The following is a 25,551-nucleotide window of genomic DNA, read 5'->3' as shown; positions in this document are numbered from 1 at the left end:
GCAATTCTCAAAGACCAATCAATAAGGTATTCATTCCTTCATGGGCAGAACAGTTCATTCTGTCTCCTTTCCATTAGCTGACATTTCCAGCCTAAGTCAGACTTTCCTGTACTTATTTCGGGAGAACTTACCTTTTCCTCCATCTCAGAAGCAGTTATTGTACCCACTAGAAATTCACATCTTCAAGGGCATCAATTCAACCCAACAAGTATTAAGCATTTAGTTGTGCTGGGTAGGCACTAGAAGGGGGATAACAAAGGTATAGTAAAGTCATGGTTCTACAATGAGCTCACTATTCTACAATGATTCTGAAAAAGTTACTTAATCCAGTGCAGATATTTCTAAAGGAGTGCTTGTGATCCAAATATTATAACCTTTATGTTGGTCTGAAATATTAAACAGAGCTGACCTAGAAGGAAAATATAGTCTAGCGTATCCTTTTTATTCTCAGCTGCACCTGAAATGACTTCTAACCTGGAGAGCACTTCTCTATTCAAACCATGAGATCACGTCCATAAAGAAAAAAGGGTATAGAGGTGGGAAAAGCCAAATATGAACAGAAAGAAAAAAAAAAGTCAATGGTTTTTAATCAAGTCATTGCTACGGGAAGTATGAAAAAAGAATAGTTTGTGGGATTTTTTTTTTTCAGAACAATTTTTCTTAGGCAAATTCATTAGAAAAAATATTGTGGGCAAATAGATTAGTATAACCTACCCTAGTAAATCAAAGACTACCCTCTAAGTCTTCAAAAGTATTACTATCAAGTAAGTAGTTTACTAAACTAAATTTTTTCCACATTAGGTGTATTTCTACCTCATTTAAAAGTGTACCATGCTCAACATGCCTGAATGGTATGTAAAAAGCTGAAACATTGATGTTCCCACAATCTCAGAACATTTAAAATTCATATTATTTCATACTTTCACGGTTCAACCTTCCAATACTTAATCCATTATTTTCAGCACTAATGGTAGTTAAAGTGAGATGAGTGAATTAAACCCCAATGGGTGCATCTTGCTTAATTAGTCTATTGAATGCAGATAAAATGCCTACCTGAAGAAAAAAAAAAAAAAAGCTAAACAGCCAAGTTGTACTTTTAAGACAAATACACCAGGTACCTCAGCAGCCTCCAAGTAAGTTTTAAAAACTGGACACGATACAGGTCTTCAACTGCTGTAATTAGACCTGAAATGTACAAAATGAACCACAAAGTGACCAAGACAAGACGCTTAATACTTTTAAGCCCTCTAGGTAAGAGTGACAAAGGATGTCCATGTCTCAGTGTGTAGGTCGGCATCATAACTGACCAGTTGGCTAAAATCACTTTGTCTAGAACTGATGCAAAGTATCAGTTGGAAATTGCTAGCATTTTCAGTCAGGAGCAGTTGAAGCATGATTGGGAAGGGCAGTGAGGGCTTCCTTTCTAAGTGTGCAAACATACTCCAGTGCTTCCAAATCACAATTCTTTGGTCTTCTCCCAAGACAAGCCATTTCCAGACACCTCAAACTCGACTGGCCCAGGGAACCCATGGGAGGAGACCCAATTACCTTGCAGCCATAATTGTTGTAAACATGCTGGAGCCATAGTTGGAAAATGGTCTACAGAGAAACGGGGACAAACAGGACCACTAGGGATTTTCCATTCACAGCTACATCAACATTAATGAAAAAGCAGTATTAGATTGATTGAAAACATTCCACAGGACTTATTATCAAATAAAGGCTCAGTCACTGGGAAAAGCATATTTTATCGACATAATTTATCTTAGACTTAGTAACTTTAACTCAAGATTCATCCACCAAGGTGGGCCAGTTTCTGCCAATAGAACCAGAGTGCGCACTCTCGAGAGTGTCACCCCAACCTTGCCAAAGCAAAGGACTTCTGCCTAACTGGAAGTCATCTCCAAAGGACTTGCCCTTATATTTTCCCCATTTCATGCACTTAAGATATTTGCACAACAGATGTACCCTTTGTCTTAAACGTTGCCTGATTTGATGTTTAGACAGAAGAGCAAACCCCATGTTATTCCTCTGCAAGTGATTTTGCATTTCCTTTTTTTTTTTTTTTTTTTTTCAAAAAGGTAGCTACCGACTTACGGATGTCACGACATACAGGGGATAAAAGCGTTAACTTGCAACAGGTCCAGGGTATGTTACCTTGACACCTCATAATTTGGTTCATTACACTTTAACTACTCAAAGTTATTTTAACCCCAAAGAACAGACAGGCACCGTGTATTTCTTCAGGTCACAATGCCAACACTGGCTGTGGAGTCTGATACAGGTAAGACGACTACAATTTACAATTCTGACTGTGATTCCAATACTTTTGGGAGATGTAAAATATGCTGGGCTGGGCAGTGTGAGTTAGTTAAGCTACAAAGTGCTTCATCACCCATAATGGAAGAGGTTCAAGATGATTCATACTTCCACGTAAGACTACAAAAGTCACAAGCCCACATAAAAGCAACTGACAGCCAAAGTAGAAGAGATTTCAGGAGCCTGGGGGCATCTTAAACAATTAATTGGCCTGGAAAACTGGGTCAGAATTACTCACAAAGCTCCTCATCCTTTCCCAGAAGAAAATGTGATAGTATGTCTTTTATATGGAAATTTCTTTGTATATATGTATAAACTTGGTATGGCCTTAATGCTGCAGTTAAGGATTTGTCTGGCTACCACCTTAAGCAGCGTGTTAAGCAATCGCTTCCTTAATGTAACATTTTTACTTCTTACTGGACTCTTAACCTGAAACAACCAATTCCCTTTTGCCCCTTACTCTTCGCCCTTTTTTGCATGGAACCATAAAAGTTATGGCAGTTATTTTTTGGCTTATAAAAAAATCTATTTCTGCAGTTTGAAGATGTAATGTAAAATTTCTGTGATACATGTATATAAAAATATATTTATTGAACCATCCATATACACATATCCACGCTGATTCCAATGGAAAAAAATTAAAGTTTTCTGAAATTTTCTCTGTGGTCAACTCATAGTTGTCACTATTTAACCTTTATGAAAAAACTTTTGAAGTACTGTGATTATCCCAGAGAGAACCTACATATAATCTAGAAAACATCATTTCACTAAGACAAGGCTGTGTGTTGTTCATTCAAGAAACATTTATTGATAGGTACTACGGGAGATACAAAGATGACTCCAACACAGACCCTGCCCGTAAGGAGCTTACAGTCTAGTAGGGGAGACAGAACACATCCACGGGATACATGGTCAGAGCTACGTTTCAGTAAGATGAATCTAATATTGTGTATAAGGTAGGCTGGGGGTAAGAACAGGTAAAGGAAGCTGAGAGGCCACTGAAATCATCTAAGTGGGGAGGAAAGAGGTGTGAAAGCCTTGAGGTAGCACTGACAGGACTTAGCTAGAATAAGAAAAAAAAGCAGAGGACTTAGACTTTTGGCATGGGTGAGGACACAGAGAGAACAATGGACTAGGTCTGGGAAAAGAAATGAAAGTTGGCACATAAAATTCTTCTGCACAGGAACAAAGTGGGATATACTGGGCACAATCAGAAAGAAATGGCTAATCACCCAGACCAAGGATGGAAGTACCTCTGGGTGTCCCCAGTGACTTCCTCCCTCCTGTGCCCACCCCTCAAAATTTCCCAACAATCCCCTCCACTATGAATTGTGATAGTGCCTAAAAATGTTAAGTCCTATCTCTAGGCATGTCCTTACTTGTGAGAATAAAAACAACAAATACATTAATTTATTCAACTCAATGAGTCCTCTTTTAAGGACTCTTTTCATGGAGGTCACTGTACCTTCTGGTGAAATACAGGGATAATGAACCAGTCAGTCCTTGTCCTCGAGGAGCTTATGGTCTAGTAAAGGAGGAGCTGATGGTAGTAAAACTCATACAGGTCATTCTAATTGTAGGTTGAAGGGTAAGTTATATGAGCGAGGAGAAAGGTTAAAAGTGCTCTATGAACACACATTTTTAAAAATGAAGGTTGGGACAGAATCTCACACAGGAAGGACGATGTAGGAGGGAAGGAGAGGAGAATGAATTTGCTCCCCACTTCAAATTCTGGCCAAACCAGACCCGAAAAAAGGGGTTCCTCACTCCTGTTGCAAATCTTTTCTCTTAGGGAAAAGGAAAATGGTCTTGAACTGGGTTTTGAAAAAAGCAATTTCGATGGCAAGAGCTTTGGGGACAGGGGGATGTGGATACAAATCTATCTTCAGGGAAGAAAGAAGGCACTTGAAGCCATGAAAATCAGCAATGCCAGGCTTATTAGAAAAACCGTAAGTAGTTTAGCACGGCTGGCGCATCACCTCCATGAAGAATGGGAGAAATCACCGCAAAGGAAGATTAGGACCCTGACAGGTACGTGGCGTTGCCAGGCACTGAACAGGGTACATGCCTAAGACCAAATTGCTGCCCCTTAGGAGCTTACAGTTATAACATTACAAGGTGGGAAAAGCACCACAATGTACAGAACGCAAACTGCCGAAGGATTCAGGAGAAAATTACAGCTGAGTTTCAGCTATTAACATTAGGATACCCAATAGCTTTCTGACAGCTAGTAGTAAACCCATCCCTGAGGGGAGCACAAGGTAATAATGTCCTTAGACAGCAGGCCCTGGTAGAAGTGGGCATTAAGACAGTTCGAAGAAAACTGAGAACAAGTGGGTATGAAAACTGAGCTACAGAAGCAACCAAGTATGCATATAAAATGTGGCTCCTTCCCTTTTCTCCCCACATCCTGACCTTTAACAGCTCTGGCTTCCTTCAGTGAACCTAGGGCAGAGTGGTGACCCTCAAGGTGATCCATGTTACTTCTACAAGCCAATGTAGGACTCCACGCGGATAATCTATTCTCTGAGCCATTTAGCTTTTGAAAAATGAAGAGGCTGTACAAACTTTAGTCCTTCCCAGCACTAACATTCTATGATTCAGAGAATTCTAGGAGTCTCTCCTGTCTCTTATGGCAATAATCAGAATGGGAAGAAACACTTTAAATATTCTTATGTGTCTCACTTAAAATTATGATTTTTTCGTACAAATCACAATGATCCTTATCCCACCAGCTAACTTCTACCTCCACCCATTCTTCATAAACTAACATCTAACTACATGAATTTATTTTCAACATGATGTGTTCTACATAATCTACTTAAGCATACACTGAATCTTCAGAGAAAAGAAGACCCGTTCTTCTCCGCTACTTCCGTATGCCAGCTTTTTGGTATAACGACTTCATTTAAAAGGGCAAAATCAGGGATAAGATATCATAAAAATTTCCTAAAACTATTTAAGAATTTAAACCAAATCCAAACTCAAACAGGTGACATCAAAGCTTGGGGAGAAAATCTGTAACCAAAGTAGTTAATTACATCATATAGTTGGAAGTGTTTATATCCAGATTAAACAAGATATAATCATCTCTAACTTACGACCAGAAATGTATGCAAACTTCCCATAAGCAGGTTTCTAAAAAGTAAATACTCGTTAAAGTAATTCAATAGTGAATTTTTGGTAAACATTTGTTTTAAAAGACAAAGACACACCGGATGACTGCAAGTCCCTTATGAATCTGTGACACTGGCCACATTCCAAGGTACTCATATGGATTTCTGTAACTGGCCAGGTCACGTGGTCTATGGAAGTAACCGTGAAATTGATTTCCAATACTATTTTCCTCTCGTAGAGAGCTAAGAAAAGCTACCGGGTTCAAGTGGAAACTGGAGAAGCAGAGACCGTCCGAAGTTTTCAAAACAAGTCATATAATCAAAAAGTGAACAACTTTAATTCTAAGCCAAGACAGAAGTATAATCAAACCAAAGCTGGTTATGGACTTTTTTAGACCACTGCTAACCAACTTCTTACTTTTTATTCAGGTCATTATGAGACCGTTTCATGAAAGCATTAGCAAAGCACATGAATTTCAGCATTATCCTGAAATAGCTACATAACCACTAAGAAGTAAATAAGTTTCAGCTCACATGTGCTACCATTTCTCCTTTAACATAGTCTCATAAGAGTTCACAAGCCCACCTATGGTCCCCAGAACCTCAGTATCACAGTACAAATCCTAAAACATATTACTATCTTAAAACCATAAATCCTTACTTATCTAGTGCCACATGGCCATTACTTGATCAGCAACTTCCCACGCAAAATGTTGCTACGTTTCTAAAACTCTAAAAACATCAGGGTTTCTAAAACATTTGTGGAAGACTATCTCTAACTGTCCACTGCCCATCCGTGGCATATTAGGCAGTTCACTAAAACCTCATTTTCAAAGAAAAGTTGAAGTTGCTTTTTTTAAAAGGTTTATAACTACTGAACCAAAGGTCTTCTCTGTACGCAGTTCCTGCAGAGATTTCTCTTAAGTAGCACAAAAATAAAACTTCAATATAAAGTTATCTTTAGATCAGCAGATTTGACAAATGCAACCATACAGATTCTAACAAATTGCTTTCTATAAAGTGCCACGTTTTCCCACTAAATTATTAAACTCTACAAGGATTTTCAAATAAAAGGATGAAGAAAAGTATCCGAGGATGGCAGTTACAAGCACAAAACACAACTGCTATAAACCCACCTAGATTAAGGTACTACAAAATTATTGTTACCTTCCACATGTAGGTTCAAGGTTATACTACATGTATCAAAAATTCAGGTGAGAAAATAACCCAAGAACAAATCATGATTACCGTTACCACAGTCTAAACCAAAGTAGCTCTACAAAATCAATGTTTCCTTATCTTGTTTACCTTAAAGGAAATGGAGAAGAGTAATGCTAACCTTTCTCTGAATGTTTTACAGACTCAGGTCTCTGTACTGTGGTAACTTATTATGGTCATGTCTTATTTAATATGTCACTCAAATGTAAAATAGGTAGGCATTAGGGTTCTAGAAAAAAAGCATCAGTTTTGGAGGCCAAGCTGCTTCCTGCTACTTGGATGACTTAGAGGCCTAGTCATTTAACTGCTCTACACGATTTCTTCTTCATCTATTACTTTGGGAAAAATAGCACCTAATCCACAGGGTAATTGTGAAAATTAGTTTTCTAATCTGAAACTAAAGTGCAGTTCAACTAATACTGTGGTAAGTAACCTACCCATCCAAAGCCAAACAATGATTTTTGGGTTCTCCATTTCACTGCTCCCAGCAAAAGCTCACAAAGTTGACAACACAGGAATACAAGAGCAAAAGAAAACAATGTACTTTTGTAAGGCCCAAGATGTGCTTGCTTTCAAAAGGTCTTACAAGACTAAGACTCACTGACCCAAACTAATCTTACTTAGCTAAAATACTCATGGGTAAAGGGTTTAAAGCTCAATAGAAAAGAACTGTACATTGGGGCATTCTTACAGATGAGAAAAGTACTTTAAAACCCGAAAAGCTTAAATTTGACGAGTTGGTGCTTGCCTAGAGACAATCTTGCCCTAACCTAGTTTCACTTTCTACCTGTGGGAATATATGTGTATCTAGGGTATCGTGCTTATTCTATTGGCAATAATGTAAACAATGATATTGGGATTCTTCATAGTGTTAACCATGATCCTAAATCTGATACATAAAGTCCAATGCTATTTAAAACGCCACAATCATCCCAATTCTGAGGACTTGAAATTACTAAAGCAACCCTTCCCTTCCTAAGCTTATGCAACAAGTTACAAAAAGCACCTAGCATATTACTACCTGTCCAAATGTTTCTTTAAACCCACACATGGGTAAAGGAAAAGTGAGATTATTAATTACCTGCAGATGTAATTCCTGAAAGAGATCTGTTTCATAATTCATTTAATTCCTCTAAGGCTAGTTTTCAAATGAAGGAGTCTTCAAGTTGTCCTCATCCACCCCACCCTCCATCCTCCATGCATTACAGGGAATGAGGAATATCCATGATCTCAATGGGGGGTTGCTTCATTTTTATGGAACATTTAGCGTTGTCAGCCCCACCCACTAAATGCCAGATGTGTGTGGTGTCTCTTCTCCCCTCCCCCCCAAATCTCGCCCATTTCCAAATGTCCTCTAGGAGGTATTAACAGCCCCAGTTGAGAATCACTGCATCCAGTTAGTGCCCTTAAACCATGGAGTAGGAAAAACACCTATTGTGAAATGTATGGTTTAGCATTTATTTGTGAAAAAGGATTTCTAGGTTATCCATAATTTATGACTTTACAGTTACTACAACTTAAAATTTTTTTTCAAAAATATCTCCAGCTAAGTTTTTTTCTTTCCACCACAGGCTTAATATAAGCTACAAAAGTACAAGCAGAATGTCTTCCAATTATCACTGGCCTGGCCCAAATGAAGTGGTTACCAAATAGTTATTTAAACTAACCCAAAAAACAGTCATGTGACTCAGTTATGTAATTTTCTTTATGTGAAGGAGATGTTCCCAATTTTCAAATATTTGAGGTACTGAGGACCGATAATATCAAACTTCACTTTATTTTAAGACTACACCCTTCAGCAAACCTAGAGTTTCCCAGTAACAACAAAACATTCCTATACCTACTCATATACTGTCCTCAAACAGTCCAAAGGATTGAACACTGTTAAGAAAATAAATAAGTTAAATTTGACAACCTCGTTGCCCTTCAGATTAGTAGGACAAGTTATCACACAAAGGCTTGCTTCACAAATGTGCACACAAAACCTTCACCCACCTCACACCCAGCACTCAAGAAATTAACATACTATGTAAAACGAATATTAGTCTATATTGCCAGATTATTTTTCTTCCAGAAATATTTTAATAAAAATTGGCCATTTCCAAGGAACACCCACTGCATGCCCATCAATAAAAGAGAACCATAACAAAATAGAAAATTTACCATATGCCTATGATTTAAGAAAAAAACTGGCAGACACTCAAGCACAAAGTCCAATATTAAAGTCATATTCCTTCTTACGGGCTATGATTAGGATTCTGAATAGACACCGAAATAAAATACAAATGCTGGACTATTTAGGTCAAAGGACCTCTAAAAAAGCATGTCTGTCCTCAAAGACATTCCAGTTTGAGACTCAATTTAAGAATAAGGCATAAAACAAAGAACAGAAGACATACAAGGTGAAAGAGGGATTCTTCAATTCCCAACATACTCTACACCTGGTAAAACAAATCTATAGACTTTTCTTTTTTATTTTTCTTTAAACAATTGCCAAGGCTGGAATCAAAGATAAATAGAAGGCACAACAGTTTTGCTCTGGGTTTTGTGTTCTTCGGATTTTGGGGTTCCTTTTTTTGTCGTTTTTTTGGTTTTTTTTTTTTTTTTTAAATACAAATTAAACATAAAAGACCCTACTTCAAAAGAAATCTAAATTAGTTGCATCCTAGACATTTAAAACCTATCTCACAAATTTAAATGATAAAAACAGTAGGTTTATAATTGTTTTGTGATCACATATCCAAAGGAAAAAAAAAACTCTACTAACACCTTTTATTCAGTTTTTAACCATACCAGCAAGAATCAAACTGTCAATTTCTCCAATGGCAATTTCTACACACCAGAAGGTAGTCATGACTCTCAAAGAAGAAACAATTTAGATTTTTCCTGCCTTCAAAATGTTTATCAAATCCTGTGTTTCTCACAGGCTTTTGAAACACATAGAAAATAAGAAATATTCCAATGAATGAAACATACCAAATGTCAGTAATAAGGTAAGACACATTCCTTTGGGGAAACGGCTGTTAAAAAAAATCCAGTCTGTATATGCAAAAGTAAAGCAAGGAAATTCAGTCTTTTTCTCTTCTTTAAAAATCTGTTTTTCCTAAAATATCATTCCACAAAATTGGAAGTGAAGGACTAAAAGGTGAGGAGAGGGAAGGGAGGGAGAGGGAGCACACATCATTAACACAAAAAGTAAAATTGTACAAACTTAAGCAGTTTATAATAGACTAGGGTCATACTCCAGGATACCAAACGCTGGTATAAGAAATTCACCATTCTGCAGGAGCTAGAAGATTTGTACTGCTGCGTGAAGATCAACGAAGAGCAATTCACTGCCTTGGGGCAATTCCCCTTCCCACTCCAAATCCTGGTTTCTGCACCATGCCTCCACGGGGCGGGCCTCTCATTCCACCACCCAGCCCACCTCGAGGACCTCCAGGTCCCCGCAGGCGGTTATCTCGACGGTCCCCTTCCCGGGCAGCTCGAGTCTTCTTCTCTTCCACATTCAGACGGACCTCACCTCTGAACATGATGGGCTGTAGAAACAAAGGGGAGCAGACTTAAAGAGTGCTTATGGGATACCAACTACCAAAGATAAAACCAACAAAGCTATCATAAAGAAGCAGCAACTTACACATCAGCTACATTCTCAGTTTTTATTTCAAGCTTAGAACACATCATTAAATAACATGGAAAGGTGGAGCTAGGCATGCAAACTGGTTCAAAAAAAGGACAATTTAAACAACACAGCAGTGCAAGTAACTCTCATTGTACTTCTATGAACAAAACGTATTTTCCCATAGAATTATATAAATAGAACAATATAAGTAAGAACGGCCAAAAAAAAAAAAAAATTGCCACCTTCACCATGGATTTGAAGGCTTAGAATAAACCCCTATCATCACCTAATGTGGAAAGATGGGGCTACACATACTTCTGCAAAGTACATATACATCTCAAAAACATTATTAATTTCATCTTAATAAAACTGTAACAAAATGCTATTTACCTTAACAAAATTTGGGACAATACTGAAGATAATAAAGAGGACCTTAGTGAAGAATAAAAAGATACATCCACACTAAATCTTGGGCCTTGCTTTTAGCCCAATAGATCTGAAGTAGAAAACAAAGGGTTACTCGAGATTTCAACAAATTCAATTTATGCTCCTCACTGGCACACACTGGTTTTCTAAGTGACTTTTTCTTTTTCTTTTTTTTTTTACTTATTTTTGAGAGGGGGGCAGAGGGAGAAAGAAAGGGAGGGAGATGGGGAAGGGGCAAAAGGAGAGAGGGAGAATCCCAAGTAGGCTTCCATGCTATCAGCACGGAGCCCAACATGGGGCTTGAACTCTCCATCCATGAGATCATGACCTGAGCTACAAGAGTCGAACGTTTAACAAACTAAGCCACCCAGACACCCCAGTGACATTTTTTTTTAAACAAATACCTAAAAGTACTGACTCTAATAAGAAGTGTTCTATATGCCTCACATTTATTTAATGCTCACAACCACCCTTCAAGGGCTGTCATTACACCACTTTAGAGGCCAGCCAACTAAGGGCCAGGAATGTTCAGGAACTCAATGGGTCACAACATAAAGAGCAATGGAAGGAGGAGGAAATGAAGGGATCCTGACAGGCAAGTAAAAGCTTTGAACCATGAGGCTAAACTACAGCGTGTCAAACACCATGGTCAGTCTTACATAAGCTATTTCTGTACTCATAAAAAATTACTGAAGGGAGTATGGCAGAGGTCTGCCAATACAGTAAGAAGGAGGCAAAAGAAAAGCTACACCTGAAGCTCCCAAAGTACAAAGGGGTGATGTGAAAGTACACATGAGGAAAGCTACGTAAAGGGTAGGGTGGGGAGGGGAGGCCCCTTTGAGTTGATTTATATTTAAAATTCTGATTAAATACATAAATTTATATTTGTACATTCATAAATATACTTAACACTAAAACATTTATGTAATGTTTTAATATTCACACTATATTAAATCACTTCACACACATGAATCTGATGCACTGTTCCAGGCAATATTCTACATACAATGGGGAAAATAAAACCATACTAAAGTCTAAAAAGGTAAGAGAAGTTGGAGAGGTTTTAAAAGGCAGTGATTGAAGACATCTCTGGGTAGTTATCACAAGGGTAGAAGCAATTTGAATGAGAAAAAGGTCTCAGACATACAGCCTCTGAGAAAATTTCAAAAAGTTCTTATGCATAAAGATGCCATGGCTTATCCATATGCATTAAATGAAACAAACCCCCCTTACCTTGGACAATTAACTAAAAAGCCAGTTATCAGGTCTGACCTCTTTTGGCCCACTGGGAGTATCCTACCCTCTAAGGATGAATTCAAGGCTGCACCACAAAGGTGCACTGGACCTTTTGCATGCTGAATTATGGATTTCTGCACAAGACCTCTGGGACATTTCTAGGTTCAGTATTCTGTGCCTATGCTAAGAAAAGCCACTGTTCTCTCCTTACTTCTAAGTGTTTTTGCAGGAGATGCATCATAAAAATACTGGTGAAATAGTTTGAAAGATTAAATACACATTTGCAGATTAAGGCTCACTTAATGTTATGACCACAACAGTAAACTGGACAGTATAACAATCAACATTCTGAAGAACATCAGAAGTTCTACAGAACCTCTGGGAAATAATGACCTACAAGATTTTTATTACATGGTTAAGACAATGTGTAGTTTTAATCTGCAGAGACTGAAAGATGAGTTGTTGTGGGCAACTTTTGATGCAAATGCTTTGTAGACAGGTGATGCCTGCGCATCATGTATTACAAGCCATTAATTTTTATACTTTACAATAATGGGAGGCCTGGGTGGCTCAGTCAGATAAGTGTCCGACTCTTGACTTAGGCTCAGGTCATGATCTCTCAGGGTTCATGGCTTCGAGCTCTGCGCTGACATCAGGTACCCTGCTTGGGATGCTCTCTCCCCCTTTCTCTCTGCCCCTCTCCCTCCGGCACTCTCTCAAACTTAAAATGATTAACTTTATGTTATATGAATTTCACCTCAATTTTTTTTTTAAGTGAGATTTTTTTAAATCCCACACCCATCACAATAAATTAACAGTATTTATACTTTTGTTCTCTACTACTATTAGAGAAAGTGTTTTGTGCTAATGAAAGATGTGGAGGAAGGGAAGGGTTTCTTAAGAACCACACAGTAGTAAGATTCCAAATCTACCAAATCCCTCTATTATTAGAAAGTACCTGTAGGAAGAAGTACTGTTAACAAAATTGGTCCAGGCTGGGTGACTCCAAACCTACACACCTGCCCCGGGAAAATTGGCTCTTAAGTTATCTTAGTTAAAAGCAACACTGTATTTCATCTCCTAAACCAAAAATCACCAAGGAAAGAAATCTGCATAAATTTCAGTGCACTGGTAACTATTAGTTATCTCATTCTCATCATTCGACTCAAAAATAAAGTTATTTAGACAGAAGTTTTGTTACTCTCAACTCCCAGGCAAGTCTTTTAACAATAATGGCCCATCACAATGGAACATACTACCAAAACATGTTGGAATAAATTGTACTTTCCATGTAAGAGATATTTGTAAAACGAATATATTCAAAGATCCAAGTTATACTTATAAAAAAAAAAAGATGAAAAACTGCTTACCCTGTTGCTAAGGACCTTCTGAACAGGCTCAGAATCATCAAACACAACAAAACCAAAATTGGGTAATTTCCCGCCACTGTTAATGCGTAGCTCCACCACATTCCCATAACCTGCAAAGGAAACAGACTCTCAAGTAACATCTTAGAACATTTCCTTTAAATATTATACACACACTAATCAATGACAGCCGCCAGTCAACATGGGGCTACAGACCGCTTGTAATGTGGCTAGTCCAAAATAAGAAGTGCCGTTAAGTGTAACACACACTGGACTTCAAAGACTTAATATGGAAAAATGTAAAACAGCTCTTATTTTTACACGTTGAAATGATGTTTTTGACACAGTGGGTTAAATCAAATATTAAAATTAAATTATCCAGTTTCTTTTCACCTTTTAAAATGTAACCAGTAAAAAAAATTAATTAAATAAAATAACCACTAGAAAACTTAAGATTACATATGTAATTCACTTAGATTAATGAATCTAGTGTTTAAATCTCAACAGATAGATGTATTAGGTAAATCTAGCACTTAAAACTCAGGAACTTAGGGGTGCCTGGGTGGCTCAGTTGGTTGGGCATCCAACTTCAGCTCAGGTCATGATCTCGCGGTCCATGAGTTCGAGCCCCGCGTTGGGCTCTGTGCTGACAGCTCAGAGCCTGGAGCCTGTTTTGGATTCTGTGTCTCCCTCTCTCTCTGACCTTCCCCCATTCATGCTCTGTCTCTCTCTGTCTCAAAAATGAATAAACGTTAAAAAAAAAAATTTTTTTTTTAAAAACTCAGGAACTTACTTTGAAAAAAATCTTTAAGTTCCGATTTATCCACTTCATGTGGCAGATTGCCAATGAAAAGTTGGTGACTATCAGGGTGTCTCACAATTCTTCGGGGTTCAACGTCACCTTGCTCACCAGCCTCACGGACTTAAGAAAACAAAAAACAGCAGCAATGAAAGAGAAAGACATTTTCAGTGGCTATTTCAATGATTTTTTTCCCCACCCCCAAACACAGGTAATTCCATCAGCCCCATAATTTATTTTTAAAGTAGAAAATATCAACCACCCCTAAAGAACAAGCTCTCACCTCAAAATCCCCCAAACCAGAGAAGTCACCCTTCTGAGCTCTTACTTGGTCTAGGTCCCCTCTGGGGAGGAATATTTATTCGTTGTTCTCGCACTCTTTGATCCCTCTGAGGCCTCTGCGGTGGAATCTGAGATTCAGGCTTAGACTCCGGACGAGGCTGAAAAAATTGTAAAAAGAAAGCAAGCTTACCTTTTTTCCTGTAAAGTTTCTTAGCTAACAATAAGGTTTAAAGAGAAAATGACAGGGGTGCCTGGGTGGCTGAGTCGGTTAAGCGTCCGACTCTTGGTTTCAGGTCATGATCTCACGGCTTTGTGGGTTTGAGCCCCACGTTGGGCTCTGTGCTGGCAATGTGGAGCCTGCTTGAGATTCTCTCTCTCACCCTCTCTCTCTGCCTCTCCCCAACTTGTACTATCTCTGTCTCTCTCAAAATAAACTTTTCAGCATCCAACTTTGGCTCAGATCATGATCTCGCAGTTCGTGAGTTCAAGCCCTGCATCGGGCTCTGTGCTGACAGCTCAGAGCCTGGGCCTACTTCAGATTCTGAGTCTCCCTCTCTTTCTCTCTTGAAACTAATTAAACATTAAAAAAAAAATTGTTTTAATAAAAATAAAAATAAAAACTGACAACTCTCCAAAAAAGGAAATTATTAAAAACCACCCTGTACTCCTTCTCTGCTCTGTGTACCAGTTCCCACATTCTCCAAACCTATGTGAACCACATTGCATGAAATACAAGCAAATGTGCCCAATATACAAGCTTAGAAACCCACCTGCGAAGCTGGTACTTTAACAACGTGAGGTGGTATCCCAGTAACCGGAACAGCTCCACTGGGTGGAAGGTTCTTACTGGTCACAGATGCCCAAGAAAATGTCTAAGGGAACAACATTACTTGATTGATTACCCCTTTCAAAATAATATAAAAGCTATTAGTCCTTAATTTCTTGTACATAATATATGCGTCACATTTTCATACTAGGTAGGATGTTGTTCGTTAAGTATCTTGAGATTCCTTTTCTTCCCCTACTTACAAATTTAGTTTTAAAATCCCCTAGGACTAGTCATCAAGTATCAGCAAAGTAAGAAAAGGTTTAAGGTCTAAGAAGCTACTTTCACTCAATTTCAGGTTTGTGAATCAAAGAAAATTCTCTCTCTCCTTCAAAACCACCTTCCTTCTAGGATTCTCCCAATTAATGGTACAAACATCAACCCTGTTACATCAACTTTAGAATTCCCTTGAACACCTTTTCAATCCATATCAAACTTCCCAATTCTTACTATTTACGGCTTAACTACCTTCACTGCCACAACCTTAATCCCAGGTGTCAAGATTTCTCTCCAGGGCTACAATAGCAGTCACCTAACTAGTCATTCCTTCTCAATCCAGCCAACCTACTTTTCTCCCTGCAAGCTCAAGTCATTTCCTACTCACCTAATCACTGCCCTCTAGAGAGAGACCAAGAACCCTACCTGTTTTACCAATATCTCCCACACCCAAAACAATGACCAGCAGAGATGCTTGAACTATTAAATAAATGATATAAGAAAGAACCTTAAGAATCCTGACCCCATAAATACAGCACAAAACACATTCCTTCACAGAACACCAAATGTAAATGTTCTGTGATCCCAGTTAACATCACCCTGAAATGCCTCAGGAGTAACAGAAAAGCTTTGAACTTTGAAATCAAGTATTAGAAAAGTAGCTGTAGTTTGGCAATTTGTTTCTACTTCTACTGTAAAGTTATCCTCAATTAGAGTCAGAAAAAAAGCAGGAAAAAGTCTGTTGTGCCATGATATATTTTTAAAAGGTACATTATCACTTGTTTTTAACAAGCATTATTTTGAAACAAAATATTTAAAAAATGTGAGGTTGTTGATATGGTGATAAAAGAGCACCTGAAATTTCTGGTCTGAAAGTATTCAAGTTTCCTTGGGTGGGGAGGAGAATTACTTTCAGAAAACAATATGCGTCTTAATTCCTATCTGAGGTATGGCTCATTAGGTAGTAAGTTTCCCTGAACAAATGAAAACATACCCATAAAGTCCACCAAACAGTACTATAAAGGAAGAGAGGTTTTTAAAAATCACCTAGAAACAGGAAGAAGGAAGACATACTACATACCCTCAGGTCTTCCTGTACTGTCTGTGCTATGTCTGCAGGTGCTGGGGAAGAACTCTTCTGGGCATCCTCAGGAGCAGTTTCTTCTAACACTGGCTCAGACTTTTCCTCTTGGATTTCAGAAACAGGTTCTTGTTCCGGTTCTGGTTCAGGATCAGGCTCTGGTTCAGCAACAGGTTCCTCTAAATGTTCTTCCAAATCATTGCTTTGGAAAATTTGAGAAACATCATTCTGCCTCCACTGATTTAGCAAGAAACTCCCAAGTATTTATTAACTATAGAGACCTGAACCAAAAAATAGCTCCCTGTCTCCAAAAAAAGATCTGAGTATTAAAACAAGACAACTCCTTAGAAAAGCATTCAATGAGCAAATCAGATTTGCTAAATTCTCCTAAGCAAATACATCAAAAACAGATCAAAATGAACCAAATCGTGGTTTCTGTTACAATCCTGAAACTATCACAATTCACTTAGCTAACCACACATACAAAAAGACTAACAGCTTGTGGGGAAGGGGAAAAGAGTTGTTCAAAGGTTACAGTTTTACTTTTGCAAGATGAAAAGTTCTAGAGACCTGTTGTACAAATATTTGCATATAGTTAACATTACTACTCTGGGGCGGCGCCTGGGTGGCTCAGTCAGTTAAGTGTCCCACTCGTGATTTCAGCTCAGGTCATGATCTCATGGCTTTGTGGGTTTGAGCCCGGCATGGGGCTCCATGCTCACAGAGTGGAGCCTGCTTGGGATTCTCTCTCTCTCTCCCTCTCTCTCTCTCTCTCTCTCTCTCTCTCTCTCTCTCTCTCTCTCTCCCCCTACCTGGCTTGCACTGTCAAAATAAACAAACTTTAAAAAGGAAAAAACAAATATTACTACACAGTGCACTTAAAAATGGTTAACAAGGTAAAATTTGTATTACGCGGTTTTTAACATCAAAAAAAAACCTCTCAGAACTTAAAAAAAATCACACCAGTAATTCTCAAGAAGTTATGATTCAGAAGACTTCTTAAACCTTCCAGAAAAATCACAAGGAATGTTTGTTAATGCTGCAAATGATTTCCCCCTGAAATTCTAATTTGGCAGGTTTGTGGTGGGACAACAGATCTTTTTCAACTTGCAACCCAGGTGAGTAATGTGGTTAGTTTGTCACCACACCTGGAGAAACACGAAAACATCCTTTAAGCACTAAGTACTAAGAGTTTCATATCAGATGACAAGTAAATATTTCTATTCCTATCATATTTCTGTTCCGTTGCAGATTAAAAAAAGTTTAAGATATAGTCACACATTTAGTGTCTGAGTTAATGAAATTATTTAATTCATGTCTGAATTTCTATCAATTTATGCTTGATCTCTAAATAAGTCCTTGAATATATTTATTCCCCACAAAGCACTTAATGCAATGCCTTGATGTGTTAAATACTTGATAAGAAATCCCCCAAATCAGGGGCACCTGTCTGTCTCAGTTGGTAAAGCATGGGACTCCTGACAGAGGTTGTGAGTTCCGGCCCCAGGATGGGTATGGAGATTTACTTAAAAATAAAATCTTTGAGGGGCACCTGGGTGGCTCAGTTAGTTAAACGTCCAACTTGACTTCAACTCAGGTCATGATCTCAGGGTTCCTGGGTTCAAGCCCCACGTTGGGCTCTGTGCGGACAGCATGGAACCTGCTTGGGATTCTCTCCCTCTCTCTCTGCACCCTGACCCCTGAGCTTATGCTCTCTCTCTCCCTCTCAAAAAAAAAAAAATAATAATAAACATTTAAAAAAAATAAAATAAAATCTTGGAGGAAAAAAATAATCCCAAAATCTATTTTTCACTTATGGCCAAGAAAAAAATGAAACCAAAAAGCAACTGATGGATACTATTTAAGTAAGTTCTCATTGTGCAATAGGAATTAAAACAAGTTATAACATTTTTGTTAGCTCAGAGATACCAAAAGCAAAACCTTTCTTTTAGGAAATTCGTTATTTTCAGAGATAATTCTGAGAATATACGACTGCCCTCCAACAAAGGGAAAGACTAGACAACCCAAATTCTCATGCAGCTCTGGACAAAGTTTTTCTTACCTGACAGTCTGATCATAGAAAGTTCCAGATTCATCAGGTACTACCTCAGGTGTCTGCTGTCTTTCTTCAGGTTCCTCTACCTCTTCCTCAGATTCTAAATGAGTAAAGAAACTTAATTTGTGCTTAATTCTCAAATACAACTGACCCTTAAACAAGACAGGTTTCAACTGTGTGGGTCCACTTATATGTAGATTTTTCTCATTAAATACAGTACAGTACTGTAAATGAATTCTCTTCCTTATGATTTTAATAACATTTCCTTTTCTCTAGCTTACTTTAAGAATACAGCACATAATACATCTAACATACAAAATACATGTTAATCGACTTATGTTATCAGTAGTTTCCAGTCAACAGTAGGCTATTAGTAGTTAACAAGTTTATAGAGAGTCTAAAGTTCTATGCAGATTTTTGACTGGGGGGGGGGGTTAGCACCCCAACACTCATATTGTTCAAAGGTCAACATTATATTCATTTTTACAGTGTTCATCACCATCAAAAAAGTAGTGAGTGGGGGGATGAGTTAAATAGGTGATGGAGATTAAGGGGTACACTTGTACTGAGCACCTAACGTTATATGGAAGTGTGGAATCACTACAGTGTACACATGAAATTAATATTACACTGCATGTTAACTGGAATTTAAATAAAAACTTTAAGAGAAAAAATGAAATAAAAACATATATATAAAAAGTAAATAAAACACAGAAATTTGGTAAAATCATGGGAAAAGCTGTAAGGACAGAATTAAGGCTAATGTAGTGGCTGGGTTAAGAATAAGAACATGGAATCTGAGGTCATTTTGAGGCCCATAATCCAATGCAGGCTCTACCACGTAACTAGCTATATACAACATCAGGCAAATTACTGCTCTGTGTCTCAGTGGCCTCATCTATAAAATGAGAACAGTACTTAAAGTACTTATCTATAAGGCAGTTGTATTATACAATAAATATACAGTACTTAAATTTTTATTTCAGCCATATAAGAAGTCTGATATACTAATTATTATTAGTGTTTAGAGACCATTCTTCAGGTGTCTCTCATGTTTCTTCTGCACATCTTACAACTAAGGCAATGGCTACCTTTTGCTCCAGACTATCCTTTAGAAATATTTATACAGCAGCCTCAGAAAAGCGTCTCCCTCCAGAGCAAAGGGTAGGCACTTACTCCCTATTGTAAAAGATTTTGATCCTTGAACTTAAGGTTCTACTCTTGCAATGCACCCTGCTACAATGCAGGTGTCGTGCAGTTCATGAGATCTACCATTGTTGCAGTGAGTAATTACCTACTACTGACTTTGGAGTTTTAGGTCTTCCGTGAAGCAGGTTGACCTGTTAGATTCGAGTAGGTTAAAAACTCAGACATTCCCCTGTCTTGACAATTAGAAGTTATTAATAAAGAATACAGAGTATAATAAACACACTCAAGAAACCCATACTCTCTTCAGGTCAACTTGATGCCATCAAAAAAAAAATTTAGACAAGTAACTTACCCTCCTGAGGCTCAGTGACAAAGCCACCAAAGACCTCATCTTGGTATCTGAAGATATCATTGTGAACGTAGAACTTATTTGCAACAGAGCCCTGCAATGCCAACAAAAACTTTTCATTTATTCAGATCTTCACCAAAAGCCAAATCACCCTACACCAATGGTTCTCGACTAAGAGCAATATTGCACCACCCAGACACATCTGGCAATGTCTGAAGATACTTCAGTTTTCACATGGGAGAGTGCAACTGAGAGCTATTGCTTGAGTAGAGGGCAGGGATGCTGCTGAACATCCTACAATGCACAGAATGGCCAGCCACAACAAAGAATTATCTGGTCCAAAATGTTACTAACACCAAGAATGAAAAACCCTGCTCTGCATTATAGCCATTAAAAACTACACTCAAATATATTGCTCCCTTAAAATACCACCAGATGGACAGCCAAATACTGGTAAAGTACGTAACATGTCACCACCTCAAATCTGAACAGTAACTACTTTTACCAACTGCAGCACGTACTTAAAATTCCTTAAATCTGTATCCAAGAATATTGATATAAACACTCAACAGTGCTACAGCTGAAAAGGTCTGCCTAGAAGACCACACCAGAGTATAAATCCAACTATGTCGTTAACTATTCAAGCTCCAACACTGTCTCTTCATCTACATTAAAAAAAAAGGGGGGGGGGATATCACATCTCCTATCTACGTAGGAGCTTTGGATATTAAATGAGACAGTTCATATAACAATGCATTATATAAGGTAACGTTAGATTCTTCCTCTTTAATAGGAAAAGGAAATTTAAGCAAACTTAAAATATTTCTTAATCATATCCCATATGACTCTGTATAGTTAGAAATTCATCAAGTTTTATACTACAGATAATCTAAGCCATCCTCTAAAACTCAGGACTAAAATGAAACACGTTAATTTCTCAAAAAGACAACTGAGTTATTATTCAAACAGTAAGATGACAGGGGTTTTAGATTCATTATTTCTGAACAGAAAATTATCTTTTATTCATTCATTCATTCATTCATTCATTCATTCATTTATGGGGGACAGAGAGAGAGAAAGAGAGAATATTCCAAGCAGCCTCCACACTGAACGTGGAAGGCCAACACAGGGCTCAAACCCACGAACCATGAGATCATTACCTAAGCCAAAATCAAGAGTCGGAACTTAACCAACTGAGCTACCCAGGCTCCCTGAACAGAAAACTATCTTAAGGGTAATGCTAAAGAAAACATCTAATCAGCAGGTCCCTATTGAGCCACTTCCACATGCGTATGCAGATAGGCTTCCTGACTTTGTTCAGTGTGCACCAGTCAGGAAGACAGTACAAGTGCAAACTCTTCAACATAAACCCGTGGCTCCTTTCATGATAAGCAGGAAAAGAAACAGGGCTCCCTGAAGAAACAGCAGATTCTAGAACTGGGGCTGGGGCTGGGGCTGGGGCTAGGACTAGGGCTGGAGCAAGGAGAGTATCAAATGAGCCTGAAACATCTTGTGCCACAAAAGTTATAAAGTGCTCCCCCTGCCAAAAACAAACAAATAGATAATGGTACTGTAGTTAAGAAAGAGTATTCCTTACGCTTAGGAAAAATGCTCACTGAAGTATCTGAGGATGACTAGGCATGATGTCTCCAACCTACTTATAAATGGTTTTGAATTAAAATGACAGGTAAATAGAAAAAGCATTACTAATGTACAGGCAAGTGTTGGCAATGGCTCTAGGTAAGGAGTATGTATGAGGTATTGTACTATTATTACAACTTTTCTGTAAGCTTGAAATTTCAAAATAAATACTTTCTAAAAAGATTTGTACAACCTTTCGTGGTTTGTTTCTTCATACCTCAGGAGCAAGGACAAATGTCTGCATGAATCTCCTCAAAGCCTGGTTGTTATTGGAGAGCAACCCCATCACCTGGACCACCACCCCATCATTCAGAGTGGCATGAGCATCAACATGGCGAATCTTAGTGTGGCAATTGGTAAAGTTCTGTGACATGACTTTCCTATGGATTTCCTAAAGAATCAAGGGAAGAGTTAATGACTTAAAATTTACAATCTCCAACAAAAACAAGTTTTTAACACAACGCAAGTAGAGATAATCTGCATGTTTAAATTACAAACTACACAGACCCTAATTTGCCTTAGAACAGGATATCCCCAGTGACCGCCTTGAGCTTTTTAAAACTGTCCTGAATTGACATATCTAAAAAAGGTTTACAGTAAATGAGAATGATCCCTGTGCTAAAACCAATTACCTCCTAACAGAAAATTTTCAGAACAAATTATTCAAAATAAGGAAATCTGACACCCTAAGCTTTTCAATGGCTTTACCAAATAGGTACTGAACACCAAAACTGCTAAAAAGAAATTGAAAAACTTCGTCTTTAAATATCAGCAAATCTGTTACGTATGTACCTGCCTCAATATGGGTTATTTTCTAGCTGTGTAACAGTCTACACAAAGCTTGGGATGCTTACTTTCTGTCCATAAACTGCATCTGCTGGCTTTCCATTTGAATCCAATCCCCCGTGGACATAAGAAGAGTTCTTTCCATAAAATCTGTAAAACAGAGAGATAATTCACTTGTCAGGTGCAAGCATCCTAAGCCTTGATATTTATTTCTCATGTTTGGTATCTATTTGCCTCACTGGCAGAATCTTGGGAAAAAAGGTGTTTTTCTTTTTCATTTTTGTATACAATCATAGATCTACTCCCTACATGTCACTCAACATTTGCTGAATAGAAATAGATTTGGTCAATGAGGCAGAACACTTTACAAGTCATAAGCTCCAGATTTCAGAGTAGGATGATTGTGTTGGGAAAGATCTTGTAGTTCATGTCAGGAAGGCTACTTAGAATAAAACAAGTTCCTGTTTTCACTCAAGAAGAAAACAGGCAGCTTTAATACAGATGAGGACATCTACACTATCCCGTAAGCTTACAAAGTCTAAACCTTTTATATCTGAGAATGCATGTGAGGGGATTCCATTAAAAAATCAGTAATTTAACAACAAAAACAAAACCAGTAACTCCTGCAGGTGAGGTTTAAGAGTAATTTTTAACAATTCTTGCTGATGCATTAAGAGCTTCATCAGACTTTAATTACCCATAACTTGAATTCACCTATATCCTCAATTGCTTTGTTTTTTCATTGTAACACTGGATCAGGGGGGAAAAAAAATACTGGATCAGGAAAGCCAGATGCAGACACAAAGATACCCCAAAAAGTGCCCCAACCCAGAAATAACTGCTATTAGAATTTCTTGATAACTGGGGCGCCTGGGTGGCTCAGTCAGTTGAGCATCGGACTCTTGATTTCGGCTCAGATCATGATCTCACGGTTCATGGGTTTGAGCCCCACATCTGCACGGATAGTCTAGGGCTTCCTTGGGATTTCTCTCTCTCTGCCCTTCCCCTGCTCACTCACTCACATCTTCTTTCTCAAAATAAATAAACTTAAAAAAAAAAAAAAAAAAAGAATTTCAGGGTGCCTGGGTGGCTCAGTCAGTTAAGCATCTGACTCTTGATCTCTGCTCAGGTCAGATCTCACAATTCTTGCGTTTGAGCCCCCATCAGGCTCTGCACTGATGGTACCAAGCCTGCTTGGGATTCTGTCTGTCTTTCTCTGCCCTTCCCCTGCTTGTGCTTTCTCTCTCAAAATTAATAAATATTAAAAAAATTTTTTTCAAATTAAAAAGAATTTCTTGCTACCTATACTACCTACAGATATGCAATTTGTCACAAATGAACCCATACATATCATTCTACATCCTGATTCTGTCCCTCTCTGGCCCCTCAAATAGGACAGTTTTGGGCCCACAGGTACCCTAAGTCTACCCTGCAAATTTTAAAGTTATTAAAAGGCTACACATCTGCCAGTGCATCAGTTCAATGCTGGCTAATCCACTTTTCATTACAGGTAAACATCAGAGATATCAGAGTTTGGTTCCAGATCAGTGCAATAAAGAGAATATTGCAATAAATGGAGTCAAATAGGCTTTTTGGTTTTCCAGTGCATATAAAAATTATGTTTACACTACACCTTTGTCTATTAAACGTGCAACAGTATTTCTACTACAATGTAAGCAATGTACATACCTTAATTAAAAAACACTTTGTTGCTTTAAAAAAAAAAAAATGCTAACCATCATCTGCACTTCCAGGGAGTCCTAATCTGTCTATTGGTGGAGGGTCTTGCCTCGATGGATGGCTGCTGACCAGGGTGGTGGTTGCAGAAAACTGGGGTGGCTGTGCCAATTTCTTCAAGTTAAGACAACAATGAAGTTTCTTTCACCAATTAACTTTTCCTTTCACTAAGGATTTTCTGTAGTGTGTGATACTGTTTGACAGCATTTTACCCACAGTGGAACTACTTTTGAAATTGGAGTCAATCCTCTCAAATCCTGAGAGCCACTGCTTCATCAACTCAAGTCTATGTAATATTCTTTTTTGTTGTTACTCCCAACAATCTTCACAGCATCTTCAGCAGTAGATTCCATCTTAAAAAAAAAAAACACTTCTGGGGCGCCTGGGTGGCTCAGTCAGTTAAGCGTCCGACTTCAGCTCAGGTCATGATCTCACAGCTGGTGAGTTCAAGCCCCACATCGGGCTCTGTGCTGACAGCTCGGAACCTGGAGCCTGCTTCGGGTTCTGTGTTTCCCCCCCCCCTCGCCCCCCCCCCCATTCTCATGCTCTATCTCTCAATAATGAATAAACATAAAAAAAAATTTTTAATTAAAACATTTTAAAAAACACTATCTTTGCTCATCTTTAAGAAGCAACTCCTTATCTGTTAACATTTTATCATGAGACTGCAGCAACTCAGTCACATCTTCAGCCTCCACTTCTAATTCTAGTTCTCTTTGTATTTCCACCACACCTGCAGTGACTTCCTCCTCTGAAGTCCTGAACCCCTCAAAGTCATCCACGAGGGCTGGGATCTTCTTCTCAACTCCTGTTCATCTTGATATTTTGACATCTTCCCATGAATCACGTCCAATATAAAGCTGTTTCATCTACACTGAGAATCTATTATTGTCAGTGTAGCCACCTTCACCACCTACCTTATCTAGATTTTCTGGATGGCTTGCTGCAGCTTCTACATCAGCACTTGCTGCTTCACCTTGTACTTTGATGTTACGGAAACAGCTTCTTTCCTGAAACCTCATCAACTAACTTGTACTAGCTTCAAACTCTTCTGTGGTTTCTTCACCTCTCTCAGCTTTCATAGAATTGAAGAGTTAGGTCCTTACTCTGATCAGGCTTTGGATTAAAGGAATGTTGTGGCTTACTTGACCTTCCATCCCACTACTCAAAGTTCCTCATATCCACAATAAGGCTGCTCTGCTTTCTTATCATGCATGTGTTCACTGGAGTAGCACTTTTCATTTCAAAAACGTTTCCTTTTTACTCACAATTTAGCTAATAGGCCAAGAGGCCTAGCTTTTGGCCTATCTCAGCTTTCAACATTC

At 38.3% G+C, this 25,551-nt stretch overlaps 1 protein-coding gene across 3 annotated transcripts in view; it reads right to left on the bottom strand.

The window, feature by feature from the left end:
• Positions 1–3,100: 3,100 nt before the first annotated feature.
• Positions 3,101–25,551, bottom strand: part of G3BP1 (G3BP stress granule assembly factor 1) — a 35,849-nt gene continuing 13,398 nt past the window's right edge. For all 3 annotated transcript variants that reach the window (XM_040498210.1, XM_040498221.1, XM_040498229.1), the window contains 10 exons: positions 22,558–22,639; positions 21,921–22,094; positions 20,066–20,156; positions 18,571–18,664; positions 16,509–16,710; positions 15,156–15,257; positions 14,432–14,543; positions 14,098–14,226; positions 13,308–13,417; positions 3,101–10,192 (listed from right to left, as the gene is read on the bottom strand). In XM_040498210.1, coding sequence (XP_040354144.1) covers positions 9,986–10,192; positions 13,308–13,417; positions 14,098–14,226; positions 14,432–14,543; positions 15,156–15,257; positions 16,509–16,710; positions 18,571–18,664; positions 20,066–20,156; positions 21,921–22,094; positions 22,558–22,639 — 1,303 coding nt within the window. In that variant the 3' untranslated portion in view covers positions 3,101–9,985. The remainder of the gene's footprint in view (positions 10,193–13,307; positions 13,418–14,097; positions 14,227–14,431; positions 14,544–15,155; positions 15,258–16,508; positions 16,711–18,570; positions 18,665–20,065; positions 20,157–21,920; positions 22,095–22,557; positions 22,640–25,551) is intronic.

The sequence above is a fragment of the Herpailurus yagouaroundi genome, unplaced genomic scaffold, assembly GCF_014898765.1.
Source record: "Herpailurus yagouaroundi ecotype Mexico unplaced genomic scaffold, PumYag 29, whole genome shotgun sequence".
Classification (NCBI taxonomy): domain Eukaryota; kingdom Metazoa; phylum Chordata; class Mammalia; order Carnivora; family Felidae; genus Herpailurus; species Herpailurus yagouaroundi.
The sequence above is the reverse complement of the archived record's forward strand: the minus strand, read 5'-3'. Positions and strand labels throughout refer to the sequence as shown.